The sequence below is a fragment of the Chiloscyllium punctatum genome, chromosome 29, assembly GCF_047496795.1.
Source record: "Chiloscyllium punctatum isolate Juve2018m chromosome 29, sChiPun1.3, whole genome shotgun sequence".
In the NCBI taxonomy this organism is placed as follows: Eukaryota; Metazoa; Chordata; class Chondrichthyes; order Orectolobiformes; family Hemiscylliidae; genus Chiloscyllium; species Chiloscyllium punctatum.
The window spans coordinates 63,232,665-63,247,483 of record NC_092767.1 but is presented as its reverse complement, the minus strand read 5'-3'; the positions used below and the strand labels follow the sequence as shown (position 1 = coordinate 63,247,483).

General features: G+C 48.5%; 1 protein-coding gene across 5 annotated transcripts in view; it reads right to left on the bottom strand.

The window, feature by feature from the left end:
• LOC140454472 (spectrin beta chain, non-erythrocytic 1-like) overlaps positions 1 to 14,819 on the bottom strand; it is a 274,811-nt gene that overhangs the window by 48,087 nt on the left and 211,905 nt on the right. For all 5 annotated transcript variants that reach the window (XM_072549239.1, XM_072549238.1, XM_072549237.1 and 2 more), the window contains one exon: positions 6,860 to 7,234. In XM_072549239.1, coding sequence (XP_072405340.1) covers positions 6,860 to 7,234 — 375 coding nt within the window. The remainder of the gene's footprint in view (positions 1 to 6,859; positions 7,235 to 14,819) is intronic.

Here is a 14,819-nt window from a genome sequence, read left to right as displayed (position 1 = left end):
GAGTAGAGTAGTAGTTTGTTTTCTATTAGTGCTATTATATTATAAAGCTGTCATACTATTGTGTACTGGTTTTGTGACGTTGTAAAAAACCTAAAATCTATTTTTCAAGAAAAATATTTATATAAAAAAAGGCAAGAAGTTTCAGTGGACAGGCAGGAGACAGTTGACAGCCTGAAAGCTGTGCGAACCACGGCCCCAGTATTAGCCACATCTAATTGCGCAAAGCTATTCATGGTGGCTATGGGTGCAAGTAATGGGTTCTGGTGCTGTACTCTTACAAGAAGACAACGAGAAGATAGAAAGACCTATCGGGTATTTCTCCAGCAGGAAGAGTGGGAGAGCTTGGACATGGGGCAGGAAAGGTGAGTCACTAACTTAAATCTTTAAAAGCTTACCTCAGAGAGCAGAGGTTTCTGGTAAAGGAGGGACTTGCTTTTCCCCTTAGTTATATGAGTGAGTGTTTTCTAAACCCTAGACCCTACTCTTGTAGGGTTTGGAAGAAGTGACGTTGGGTGTTTTATGAAAGGTGCTTATGGCTAAGCTGCTGGAATTAGCAGACCAGCTGGAATTGGAGCTGCCTCCTTCCACGAGGAAAAGACTAAAGTGAGGACTGCAGATGCTGGAGATTAGAGACCTGATGCAGGGCTCCTGCCCAAAACATCGATGTTCCTGCTCCTCGGATGCTGCCTGATCTGCTGTGCTTTTCCAGCGCCACTCTAATCTTGTCTCCCACCCATCCACCTCCTCTAACCTTAAACACCAGGGACATATCAGGTAAGCTTCTCTTCTTTTTTACTTTCTGATAAGGGGATGAGCAGGGATGGCAGTGCAGGGAGAGGAATGTTCCTCCTGCATGATGTTTGATGTGAGGGATGCCATTAGTATCCCGTCCAAGTACGTCTGCAGGAAGTGCACCTAACTCTCACTCCTCCAAGACCGCGTTAGGGAACTGGAGCGGGAGCTGGATGAACTTCGGATCATTCGGGAGGCAGAGGCTATGATAGATAAGATTTACAGGGAAGTAGTTACTCCCTGGGAAGAAAGCTTGGTGACTGTTCGAAGGGGGAGAAAACAGTTAGTGGAGGGATCCTCTGTGGTCATTCCCCTGAAAAAGTAAGTATAACATTTTGGAGACGGTTGGGGGGAGCAATTTACCAGGGGCATGGACTGTGGTGCAGCTCTCTGGCACAGAGCCTGTCCCTGGTGCACAGAAGGGAAGTGGGTAAAGGAGGAGAGGGTCATTGGGGACTCAATAGTTAGAGGGTCAGATAGAGGGTTTGTTGGGAACAAAAGAGACTCACGGTTGGTGTGTTGCCTCCCAAGTGCCAGTGTCCATGGTGTCTCGGATCGTGTCTTTGGGGTCCTTAAGGGAGAGGGTGATCAGCCCCAAGCCGTAGTCCACATAGCTACCAATGACATAGGTAAAAGTCGGATAGGGATATAAGGCAGGATTTCAGGAAGCTAGGATGGAAGCCATGCCACGTGATAGCGAGGCGAAGAACAGGGAGAGATATCAGCTGAAGATGTGGCTGCAGGAATGGTGCAGGAGGGAGGGTTTCAGGTATATGGATAATTGGGGCTCATTCTGGGGAAGGTTGGACCTCTACAAGCGAGACAATCCTGAGTGGGAAATTTGTTAGTGTTATTTGAGTGGGATGGGAACCTGTGGTGTAGTTCCAGGAGGATGAGAGTAGGGGGGACAGGGACAGGATTTCACGGTCACAGGAGTGTGTTGGCAGACAGCAAGCTGGTTTGAAGTGTGTCTACTTCAACGCCAGGACTATCCAGAATAAGGTAGGTGAGCTTACAGCATGGATAGGTACTGGAATTTTGATGTTGTGGTCATTTCGGAGACATGGATACAGCAGGATCAGGAATGGATGTTGCAGGTTCCAGGGTTTAGATCTTTCATTAAGATCAGGGAAGGCAATAAAAGAAGGTGAGATGTGACTTTGTTAGTCAAGACAGTATAATGGTGGCTGAAAGAACGTTTGACGAGGACTCTTCTACTGAGTTGGTATGGGCTGAGGTTAGAAACAGGTCACACTATTGGGGGGTTTTTATAGGCCACCGCAGAGTTCCAGGGATGTGGAGGAGATGATTGGCAAAACGATTATGGGTAGGAGTGAAAGGAACAGGGTGGTCTTTATGGGGGACTTAAATTTCCCCAACATTGACTGGGAATGCTATAACTCTAGTACGTCAGATGGATCCATTTTTGGCCAACGTGTGCAGGAGGGTTTCCTGACACAGTATGTGGAAGGGCCAACGAGAAGGGAGGCTCCACTGGATCTGGTACTTGGTAATGAACCAGGCCAGGTGTTTGATTTAGTGGTAGGTGAGCACTTTGCAGAGAGTAACCATAATTCAGTTATGTTTAGTTTAGCGATGGAAAGGGATAGGTACATGCCACAGGGCAAGGGTTATAGATGGGGGAAGGGCAATTATAACGCGATTAGGCAGGACTTGGGAGGCATAGAATAGGGTAGCAAAATGCAGGGAGGGGGACAATCGAAACGTGGAGCTGGTTTAAGAAACAGACATTGCGTGTTCCTGATAGGTATGTCCCTATCAGGCAGGGAGCAAGTGACAAGGTAAGAGAACTGTGGTTTACTAAAGAAATTGTATCTCTTGTTAAGCAGAAGAGGGAGGCTTAGGTGATAGTTCAGACGAGGCAATGGTGAGTTACAGATTAGCTAGGAAGGATTTAAAGAGAGAGTTAAAAAGAGCAAGGAGGAGACACGAGCAGTCTTTAGCAGGTAGAATAAAGGAAATCCCTAAAGCTTTCTATAGGCATGTGAGAGATAAAAGGATGACTAGGGTGGGAATGGGGCCAGTCAAAGACAGAAGTGGGAAGTTGTGTGTGGACCCTGTGGAAATTGGAGAGGTGCTAAATGAATATTTCTCATCGGGTTTCACTCCGGAAAAGGAGAATATTGTAGAGGCGAAGACTGAGACACGGGCTATGAGACTATAAAGGATTGAGGTGAATAAGGAGGAGGTGTTATCAATTCTAGAAGGTATGAAAGTAGATAAGTCCCCTGGGGCGGATGGGATTTATCTGAGGATTCTCTGGGATGCTAGGGAGGAGATAGTGGAGCCTTTGGCCTTGATCTTTGAGTCGTCATTGTTTACAGGTTTGGTACCAGAGGACTGGAGGATGGCAAATGTTGCGCCATTGTTCAAGAAGGGCAGTAGAGATGACCCAGATAATTATAAACCAGTGAGCCTTAGTTCTGTTGTGGGAAAAGTTTTGGAAAGGATGATAAGAGAGAGAATTTATAATCATCTAGCAAGCAACAATTTGACTGGAGATGGTCAACATGGTTTTATCAAGGGCAGGTCGTATCTCTCAAACCTCATTGAGTTTTTTGAGGTGACCAGGTGGATGAGGGTAGGGCAGTTGACATAATGTACATGGACTTCAGTAAAGTCTTTGATAGGGTTCCACATGGTAGGCTTTTGGAGAAAATGCAGAGGCATGTGATTAAAGGTGATTTAGCAGTTTGGATTAGAAACTGGCTTTCTGTAAGAAGGCAGCAAGTGGTGATTGATGGAAAATATTCAGCCTGGAGTCTGGTTACTAGTGTTGTGCCACAAGCATCTGTTTTGGGACCACTGCTGTTTGTCATTTTTATAAATGACTTGGACGCAGGCATAGGTGGATGGGTTAGTAAGTTTGCAGATGACAATAAATTTGGTGGAGTGGTAGACGGTGTGGAAGAATGGTACAGATTGCAGGGGAACGTGGATAAACTGCAGTATTAGGCTGAGAGGAGGCTAATGGTGTTCAGTGCAGCTAAATGTGAGGTGATTCACTTTGGGAAGAATAACAGGAAGGCAGAATACTGGGTCAATGGAAAGATTCTTGGTAGTGTGGATGTGCAGAGGGATCTTGGTGTCCATGTACACAGATCCCCTGAAAGTTGCCACCCAGGTTGATAGTGCTGTTAAGAAGGCATCCAGTGTGTTAGGTATTATTGGGAGAGGGATTGAGTTCTGGAGCTGTGATGTCATGCTGCAACAGTACAAAACAGTAGTGCGGCCACACTTGGAATATTGTGTACAGTTCTGGTCCCCCCATTACAGGAAGGATGTGGAAGCATTGGAAAAGGTGCAGAGGAGATTTACCGGGATATTGCCTGGTCTGGGGTGAAGGTCTTATGAGGAAAGGCTGAGGGACTTGGGTCTGTTCTCGTTGGAGAGAAGGTAAGGTAGGGTAGACAGCGAGAGTCTTTTTCCTAGGATGATGACATCAGCTTGTACGAGGAGGCATAGCTGCAAATTGAGGGGTGATAGATTTAAGACAGATGTCAGAGGCAGGTTCTTTACTCAGTGAGTGGTAAGGGTGTGGAATGCCCTACCTGCTAATGTAGTTAACTCAGCCACATTAGGGAGATTTAAACAATCCTTGGATAAGCACATGGATGACGATGGGATAGTGTAGAGGGGGTGAGCTTAGATTAGTTCACAGGACGGCACAAAATCGAGGGCCAAAGGGCCTGTTCTGCGCTGTATTGTTCAATGTTAAGTTGAACTGTCATCAGCAGAAATATTTGACGGTTGAGAAGGAGACTTTGAGCTTGGTAATGGCATTACAACATTTCAGTGTTTATGTTACCAGTAATGTACCTGTGACAATCATACACACTGATCATAACCCGTTGAAGTTTGTGGAGAAATTTAAGGACAAAAATGTCAGACTGTTTCAATGGAGCTTGTTGTTACTAGGTTGATTCCAGAGTTGATGGGGTTGGCTAATGAGGAGAGCCTGAGTAGATTGGGATTATACTCACTGGAATTCAGAAGGATGAGGGGGGGGGATCTGTGGCTCAGTGGTTAGCACTGCTGCCTCACAGCACCAGGGTCCCAGATTAGATTCCAGCCTCGGGCAGACTGACTGTGTGGAGTTTGCACACTCTCCCCGTGTCTGCATGGGTTTCTTCCGGGTGCTCCGGTTTCCTCCCGTAGTCCAAAGATGCACAGGTCAGGTGAAGTGGCCATGCTAAATTGCCCGTAGTGTTAGGTGCATTAGTCAGAGGGAAATGGGTCTGGGTGGGGTACTCTTCGGAGGGTTGGTGTGGATTTGTTGGGCTAAAGGGCCTGTTTCCACACTGTAGGGAATCTAATCAATCTTATGGAAACATATAAAATTATGAAGGGAATCGATAAAATAGAAATAGAGAGGATGTTCCCACTGGTAAGTGAAACCAGGACAAGAGGGTATGGCCTCAAGATTAGAGGGAGCAGGTTTAAAACTGAACTGAGAAGAAACTTCTTCACCCAGAGGGTTGTTAATCTATGGAATTCCTTGCCCAGGGAAGTAGTTGATGCTATTTCAGCAATCGCTTTTAAAACTAAGGTGGATACATTTTTGAAAAATAAAGGAATAAAGGGATGTGGTGAAAACGCGGGTGAGTGGAGCTGAGGCCATGAAAAGATCAGCCATGATCTTATTGAATGGTGGAGCAGGCTCAAAGGGCCAGACGGTCTACTCCTGCTCCTAGTCCCTATGTTCTTATGTTACAGCCATTCAATTTGAAAACGGTGTGTGTGGCAGGACGAGAAAACGTTACTGCCAACACATTGTCAAGACTCGAATGAAAAACGTTCAGTGACAGGAGTACAACAGACTGAAACGGAATGTAGTTTTGCATGTTTGCACAGCTCTAGTCAATGTCACCTATATGTGCATTTTAGAGTACTAACACATTTTTTAGGGGGTTTTAAAACTAAGCCATCTTTGAATCTTGATGGTTCATTTTTTTTAAATGGAGGAGGTGTGACAAAGTTGCTCCTTTACCAACGTTATACAGTCCTTGGCTTTTCTTTTCAGAGAGGTCATACACAACACAGACTCCAAAAAAGTCTGGGGTTGTAGGTTTTAGGGCCAATTTGGTCATAACTAACAGATACTGCCTCGGGCAGAAGGCTTTCAAGTTTAAAAACAACACTTGTACAATGAAAGGGGAATGGCCAGTTCTGCCAGCTCAGCTTTTCCCTGGTTTGGTTTTTTTTTTCAAGTAAGAGCATGAAAAGAAAGGCTGATGGACCCAAAGAAGCAGGTCCAAGCTGGTACTCTCTCTCTCTGATTTCTATCCTGAGAGAACCTCTGTTTGATTTTTCCTTTTGTGCCAAGGGGTGTTTATGGGGATTGTTGCAAGTACTTGCGTTTTCAGACAGGATAAGTTATTCGGTATTCTGTTTTCTGTTTCATTCAGTAATCGTGTACATAAATGGTTTTGTTTAAAACCAAGTGGTTTGACCAACTGATTCTCTTCTAGAATATCCACTCTTACACCTACTTAAAACAACGAGCAAAGTTAGGGTGTGAGCTACTTTCTTGAAATGTTTTGAGGGGGTCTGGCCTGGTCCATAACACCAAAAACATCACCCCCACCCCTGCTCATATAGGTCCTGGGTCCTCCGCGGTCCCATAGATCCCAGGCATGAACTTCCAGGAGCGACCACCACTTCCTCCATGGCGTCAGTGAGCACAAGCCTCTGATTGGCCAGGGGCCCAGTGAAGGGATGGAGGGTTTTGAAATTGTGATGCACATTTGTAAGAGATGTGAATGGATGCCTAGCAGGTGTTTAAAAACAGTATTAGGGAATAAAGGTGAAAAGAAAAAAGAATCAAAACCAAACAGCAAGAATAAAAAAAAACGTGATTAAACAGAAGCAGATGAACCAAATTGCCAAACTCAGTACCGAAGATTGCAGCATGCTGAGCGCAAAGGTGAGGTGAAAGCAACACACCAAGGTCTCACTCCCTTGCTAACATCGGAACCAACACTTCGGTCTTTTCTGTGAATGTTAGGCCAAGAGTTTGGAATATTGAAAGCGAACGAGCCAGTACCTGTGTAACCAGGACCTGAATGTCATGCTCAAACGAACTCAGCATCCTCTGCAGCGTGAAAGTGCTGCTGGAATCTCCGACGGAAACTTCCGGAAGCTGTTTGTGTTTCTCCTCGATGTGGCCGGCCACCTCCTTGCAGTCACTGAAGAATTTGTGCAGCTCCTGTGAGGCTGACAGCATCTGGGCTCGGGTCTCGATCAGTTCCAACAGGTCAGCCCAGGCCTCGCTGACACCGTCCTTCCACTCCGCAATGGTAGCTGCGTCCATGTGGCCGTAGTCAATCAGCTCATCGATCATCTGGTTAACCGTGTTCACCCGCTCCTGCCCAATCACCCCAGTCTCATGGGCAAACTCGGTGAACTTCTCCAGCAGCAGCTGAGGAACCAAACGAGGATAGTCCCATCAGATCCATCCCATTAACAGACATGCCCATACCTTATTCAACCCTCCCCAACAGGATCTCTCCCCTGCACATACAGGCCAGGTCCAGGATTGTTCCCTGATCCCCCCTCGGCCTGGTCCAGGACTGTTCCCCCTCGGCCTGGTCCAGGACTGTACCCTGCACCCCTCTCAGACTGGGACCAGGACTGTTCCCTGCTCCCCCTCAGACTGGGACCAGGATTGTTCCCTGCTCCCCCCTCAGACTGGGACCAGGATTGTTCCCTGCTCCCCCCTCAGACTGGGACCAGGATTGTTCCCTGCTCCCCCCTCAGTCTGGGACCAGGATTGTTCCTTGCTCCCCCTCAGACCAGAACCAGGACTGTTCCCTGCTCCCCCCTCAGACCAGAACCAGGACTGTTCCCTGCTCCCCCCTCAGACTGGGACCAGGACTGTTCCCTGCTCCCCGCCAGACCAGAACCAGGACTGTTCCTTGCTCCCCCTCAGACCAGAACCAGGACTGTTCCCTGCTCCCCCCTCAGACCAGAACCAGGACTGTTCCCTGCTCCCCCCTCAGACTGGGACCAGGACTGTTCCCTGCTCCCCCCTCAGACTGGGACCAGGACTGTTCCCTGCTCTCCCCCAGACCATGACCAGGACTGTACCCTGCTCCCCCCTCAGACCAGGACCAGGACTGTTCCCTGCTCCCCCCTCAGACCAGAACCAGGACTGTTCCCTGCTCCCCCCTCAGACAAGGACCAGGACTGTTCCCTGCTCTCCCCCAGACCATGACCAGGACTGTACCCTGCTCCCCCCTCAGACCAGGACCAGGACTGTTCCCTGCTCCCCCCTCAGACCAGAACCAGGACTGTTCCCTGCTCCCCCCTCAGACAAGGACCAGGACTGTTCCCTGCTCCCCCTCAGACCAGGTCCAGGACTGTTCCCTGCTCGCCCCTCAGACCAGGACCAGGACTGTTCCCTGCTCCCTCCTCACACTGGGACCTGGACTGTTCCCTACTCCCCCTCACTCTGGGACCAGGACTGTTCCCTGCTCCCCCCTCACACTGGGACCAGGACTGTTCCCTACTCCCCCTCACTCTGGGACCTGGACTGTTCCCTGCTCCCCACTCAGACTTTGACCAGGACTGTTCTCTGCTCCTCCCTTAGACCAGAACCAGGACTGTTCCCTGCTCCCCCCTCAGACTGGGACCTGGACTGTTCCCTGCTCCCCCCTCAGACTGGGACCTGGACTGTTCCCTGCTCTCCCCTCGGACTGGGACCAGGACTGTTCTTTGCTCCTCCCTCAGACTGGGACCAGGACTGTTCTTTGCTCCTCCCTCAGACTGGGACCAGGACTGTTCCCTGCTCTCCCCTCGGACTGGGACCTGGACTGTTCTTTGCTCCTCCCTCAGACTGGGACCAGGACTGTTCCCTGCTCTCCCCTCGGACTGGGACCTGGACTGTTCCCTGCTCCTCCCTTAGACCGGGACCAGGACTGTTCCCTGCTCTCCCCTCGGACTGGGACCAGGACTGTTCCCTGCTCTCCTCTCGGACTGGGACCAGGACTGTTCCCTGCTCTCCCCTCGGACTGGGACCAGGACAGTTCCCTGCTCCCCCCTCCAGCCTAGTTCAGGCCTGCTCCCCTGCTGCTACAGCACTAGTCCCAGGCACAGGTTCATGGGAGTTGCTGGTGAAGTGGAAGCTCATTTAGGTTCCTCCCACAAATATTCATTCCAATGTATTGTCTAGCACATAGTGTGAGGCAGTGGGTAACATCATTGCCCCTGTGCCAGCAGTTCAGGTCCCACTCTTGGGACTGGAAGGCCCAGAGAGGTGTGTTAAGGAAGGTTGGTTATCCATCTGTAAAGCCTTCCTACAGGCGACAATGGCTTGTGGTAAGAGTGGGAGAGATTCCCAACCATGGGATGGAAGGCAAGCTGGAGGCTCCCCATACAGAGCTCTGGATTATAACAGGCAGGTTATGACAGCCATGTGGACACTCTGGCACAGTTGGCTGCACAGCCAGAGTGGATGGGTTCCAACCGTATGGTTGTGCCGGTCGGGATAGATTCGAAACTTTGCCTCAACCGTGGTGAAGGTTACAGCACTGGGGACCAAACTATCCATCAGATACCTTTCTACCCTCAGGGCCACCCATTTTCCATCGGCTTCACTCCTCCTTCATACAGCATAGATATGATTGAATAACCCTCTACCACTGTAGTAAGTGGATAAAAAGGTTTAAAGAGAATTTAGATTATAACGTCATCGAGATGTACAGCACAGAAACAGACCCTTCGGTCCAACCCGTCCATGCCGACCAGATATCCCAACCCAATCTAGTCCCACCTGCCAGCACCCGGCCCATATCCCTCCAAACCCTTCCTATTCATATACCCATCCAGATGCCTTTTAAATGTTGCAATTGTACCAGCCTCCACCACTTCCTCTGGCAGCTCATTCCATACACGTACCACCCTCTGTGTGAAAACATTGCCCCTTAGGTCTCTTTTATATCTTTCCCCTCTCACCCTAAACCTATGCCCTCTAGTTCTGGACTCCCCCACCCCAGGGAAAAGACTTTGCCTATTTACCCTATCTACGCCCCTCCTGATTTTATAAACCTCAGCCTCTGATGCTCCAAATCCTCCATAAAATCCCAATGTCCCACAGAAACCCAAATCCCCACCAAAATTGGAGGTATAGGGGACAGGGAAGGTTACCTCAGAGCATTTTGATCAGATGGGCTGTTACAATGGCATTTTGATCAGATGGGCTGAGGAATGGCAGATGGAGTTTAATTTATATAAATGCGAGGTGCTGCATTTTTGGAAAGCAAATCTTAGCAGGACTTATACACTTAATGGTAAGATCCTGGGGAGTGTTGCTGAACAAAGAGTGCAGCTTCATAGTTCCTTGGAAGTGGAGTTGTAGATAGCTAGGATAGTGAAGAAGGCGTTTGGTACGCTTTCCTTTATTGGTCAGTGCATTGAGTTTGGGAATTGGGAGGTCATGTTGCGGCTGTACAGGACACTAGTTAGGCCATTTTTGGAATATAATGTGCAACTCTGGTCTCCCTCCTCTCAGAAGAATGTTGTGAAACGTGAAAGGGTGCAGAAAAGATTTACAAGAACACTGCCAGGGTTAGTGGATTTGAGCTATAGTGAGAGGCTGAATAGGCTGTTTTCCCTGGAGCGTCGGAGGCTGAGGGATGACCTTATAGAGGTTTATTAAATCATGAGGGGCATGGGGGGGGGGGATAGGATAAGGAGACAAAGTCTTTTCACTGGCTTGGGAGGAGTCCAGAACTAGAGGTATAGGTTTTGGGTGAGAGGGGGAAAAATTTAAAAGGGAGCTAAGGGAAAACATAGTAGTGCATGTATGGAATGAGCTGCCAGAGGAAGTGGTGGAAGGCTGCCACAATTACAAAGGTTGTGTGTTAATAGGAAGGATTTAGAGGGACTAGATTAGGTTATGATATCTGGTCGGCATGGACAAGTTGGACCGAAGGGTCTGTTTCTGTACTGCAGATCTCTATGACTCTGACTCTAAAAACCCGAATTCCCAAAACCCCAGTCTCCCACAAATCCCCAGTCTCCCACAAAAATCCTAATCCTCTCCAAAAACCCCAAACCTCCACACAAACCCTGATGCCCCATAAGAACACCAAACTGCCACAAAAATCCCAAAAATTCCCAAATAAACTGGATGTAAGTTTGCTCGCTGAGCTGGAAGTTTCATCTTCAGACATTCTAGGAATTCTCGTGCGTGTCTCTGTTTGGCTTGTCCCAGGATGGATGTGTTGTCCCAGTCAAAGTGGTGTCCTTCCTCATTTGTATGTAAGGATACTAGTGAGAGAGGGTCACATCTTTTTGTGGATAGTTAATGTTCATGTATCCTGGGGGCTAGCTTTCTGCCTGTTTGTCCAAAGTAGTGTTTGTTACAGTTCTTGCAAGGTACCATCCTAGAACAAGCCAAACAGAGACACACACACGAATTCCGAGAAGCATGGCATTCCAACCGGAACACTATCAACAAACACATCAACTTGGACTCCATTTACCAAAATAACAGGAAATGATATCACCACAGTAAGTTACATCACCACAGGACATGACATCACCGACCCAAGGAACCCTAACCACATAAATAGAAAGTGGGTCACTAACACCAGTGCTTCACTGGAGGCTCACTGGTGATGTTACCTGGTATGGTGACAAAATGGCTGAAAATGAACCTTCCAGCTCAGCGAGTAAACCTACATCCAGAACCTCAACCTGAGCTACAAATCTTCTCAAAGCCCACTCCCAAATAAACTAAAAGACCCCAAAGCATCTAAGCATCCTCAAAAATCCCAAACCTTCAAAACTCCCATGCTCATGAAAACACCAAACCCACAAAAATCCCAAATCTACAAATTCGTAAAACCCTGCAAATCCCAAACTTGGAACAATTCAAATCTAAAAATTACAGGCAACAATGTCCAATACCCAACACTTTGCCTGCATGTGTCCGCGTTATTCATGCAGGTGTGTGTGTCATGAAAGTTCATGCATGTTTGTGGTCATGTGTGTCTATGTCATGTGTTCATGTACATTTGAGTTTGTGCGTCATGTGTTCATGCATGTGTCTGTCAGTGTTCATGTGCGTATGTCTGTCATGTGCGTATTCATGCACGTAACACATGACAAAGATGGTTTCTATACTCTGCAGCAGGACTGTGTCCACTCGTGTCCTCTAAATGCTTCCGTCAACTCCGGTTCTCTGTGGGGACGGAAAGATTGGATCCTGTGAGCTTTGTCACGTCTTTGATGTCAGAGTGAGTACCAACTCAAACCAGTAAGGAATGGGGTGTTGGCATAGAGAAGGGGCAGGAACGTGGGGCTGGAGGGACTGGGAAGAGGTCGGGGCCATGGGAGACTGTGAGCTCTCGGCTGGGAAAGCCATATGGGAGGGGCCGACCGATAGGTAGGAGTGAGGATCATATTCGTCCTGACACCTCCTTCATGTCTGTTTCCTTTTCACTAATCCTACCCTTGGAACACAGTCACTATTAGAGCATAGAACAGTACAGAACAGTATTGGGTCCTTCGGCCTACGATGTTGCACCCAACATGACGCCAAATTAATCACTTCTGCCTGCCCATGATCCAGATTCCTCTGTTCCTTAGGTAAAAACAAGGACTGCAGATGCTGGAAACCAGAGTCCAGGCTAGAGTGGTGCTGGAAAAGCACAGCAGGTCAGGCAGCATCCGAGGAGCAGGAAAATCGACATTTTGGGCAAAAGCCCTTCATCAGGAATAGAGGCAGGGTGCCTGCAGAGTGCCTAACGATGACCGACTTGACACTGACATTTTTTACAAACCCACCGACTCCCACAGCTACCTGGATTACACCTCTTCCTACCCTACCTCCTGCAAAAATGCCATCCCGTATTCCCAATTGCTCCACCTCCACCGGATCTACTCCCAGGAGGACCAGTTCCACCATAGAACACACCAAATGGCCTCCTTCTTTAGAGACTACAATTTCCCTTCCCACGTGGTTAAAGATGCCCTCCAACGCATCTCGTCCACATCCCGCCCCTCTGCCCTCAGACCCCACCCCTCCCACCGTAATAAGGACAGAACACTCCTGGTGCTCACCTTCCACCCTACCAACCTTCGCATAAACCAAATCATCTGCCAACATTTCCGCCACCTCCAAACAGACCCCACCACCAGGGATATATTTCTCTCCCCACCCATTTCCGCCTTCCGCAAAGACCATTCCCTCCGTGACTACCTGGTCAGGTCCACACCCCCTCTACAACCCACCCTCCCATCCTGGCACTTTCCCCTGCCACCGCAGGAACTGTAAAACCTGTGCCCACACCTCCTCCCTCACCTCTATCCAAGGCCCTAAAGGAGCCTTCTACATCCATCAAAGTTTTACCTGCACATCCACTAATATCATTTATCGTATCCATTGCTCCCGATGTGGTCTCCTCTACATTGGGGAGACTGGACACCCCCTAGCAGAGCGCTTTAGGGAACATCTCCGGGACACCCACACCATTCAACCACACCGCCCTGTGGCCCAACTTTTCAACTCCCCCTCCCACTCAGCCGAGGACATGCAGGTCCTGGGCCTCCTTCACCGCCGTTCCCTCACCACTCGACGCCTGGAGGAAGAACACCTCATCTTCCGTCTCAGAACACTTCAAACCCATGGCATCGATGTGGATTTCACCAGTTTCCTCATTTTCCCTCCCCCCACCTCACCCCAGTTCCAACCTTTCAGCTCAGCACTGTCCCCATGACCTGTCCTACCTGCTTATCTTCCTTTCCACCTATCCACTCCACCCTCCTCTCTGACCTATCACCTTCATCGCCACCCCCATTCACTCATTATACTCTTTGCTACCTTCCCCCACCCTCTCCCTGACCGATCAGCTCCAACCCCACCCCCATTCACCTATTGTACTCTATGCTACTTTCTCCCCACCCCCACCCTCCTCTCATTTATCTCTCCACTGCAGGCTCCCTGCCTCTATTCCTGATGAAGGGCTTTTGCCCGAAACGTCCATTTTCCTGCTTCCTCTATTCCTTGCCTATTCATGTATTTATCTAAAAGTCCCTTAAACGCTCCTAATGTATCTACCTCCATTACTATTCGGCCAGTGTGTTCCAGACTCCCACCACTCTCTGTGTAAAAAAACTTATCTTTCACATCTCCTTTGATCTTTCCCTCTCTCACCTTAAATGCATGGTATTAGACATTTCCCAGAATCTTGGAAAAAGATTCTGACTGTCAACCCTATCTATGCATCTCATAATTTTATAGATTTCTATCAAGTATCTCCTCATACTTCGCCTCTCCAAAGAAAACAATCCTAGTTTTTCCTGCCTCTCCTTATAGCTCCTACCTGCTAATCCAAGCAGCATCCTGGTAAACCTCTTCTGCACCCTCCACATAATTTCTGTAATGTGGCGACCAGAACTGAACACAATACTTTAAGAGTGGCCTAACCAAAGTCTCATAAAGATGACATCCTGACTCTTGTACTCAATGTCCCAACCAATAAAGGCGAGCATGCCATACGCCTTCTTTACCACCCTGTCTCGCTGCATGGCCACTTGCAGGGAGTTATGGACTTGAGCTCCAAGATCCATCAGTGCTCTTTAGGATCCTGCCATTAACTGTATACATTTCCTTACATTTGATGTCCCAAAGTGCAGCATCTCATACTTGCCCACCTGCCATTTCTCCACCCGTATTTGCAACTGCTCTCTATCCCGCTACATCCTTTGACAATATTCTACACTATCCACAACTCCACCAATTTTTGTGTCTTCTACAAACTTACCAACCCACCTCTCCATGTTTTTATCCAAGTCGTTCATATATATCACGAACAGCAGAAGTCCCAGTATAGATCCCTGCAGAACAGCACTAATTATGGACCTCCAGCCTGAAAAAGCACCCTGCCACCACTACCCTCTGCCTTCTGTGGGCAAGCCAATTCTGAATCGAAGCGATCAAGTCACCATGGATTGCATGCTTCTTAATCTTCTGGATAAGGCTACCCTGGGGGAGCCTT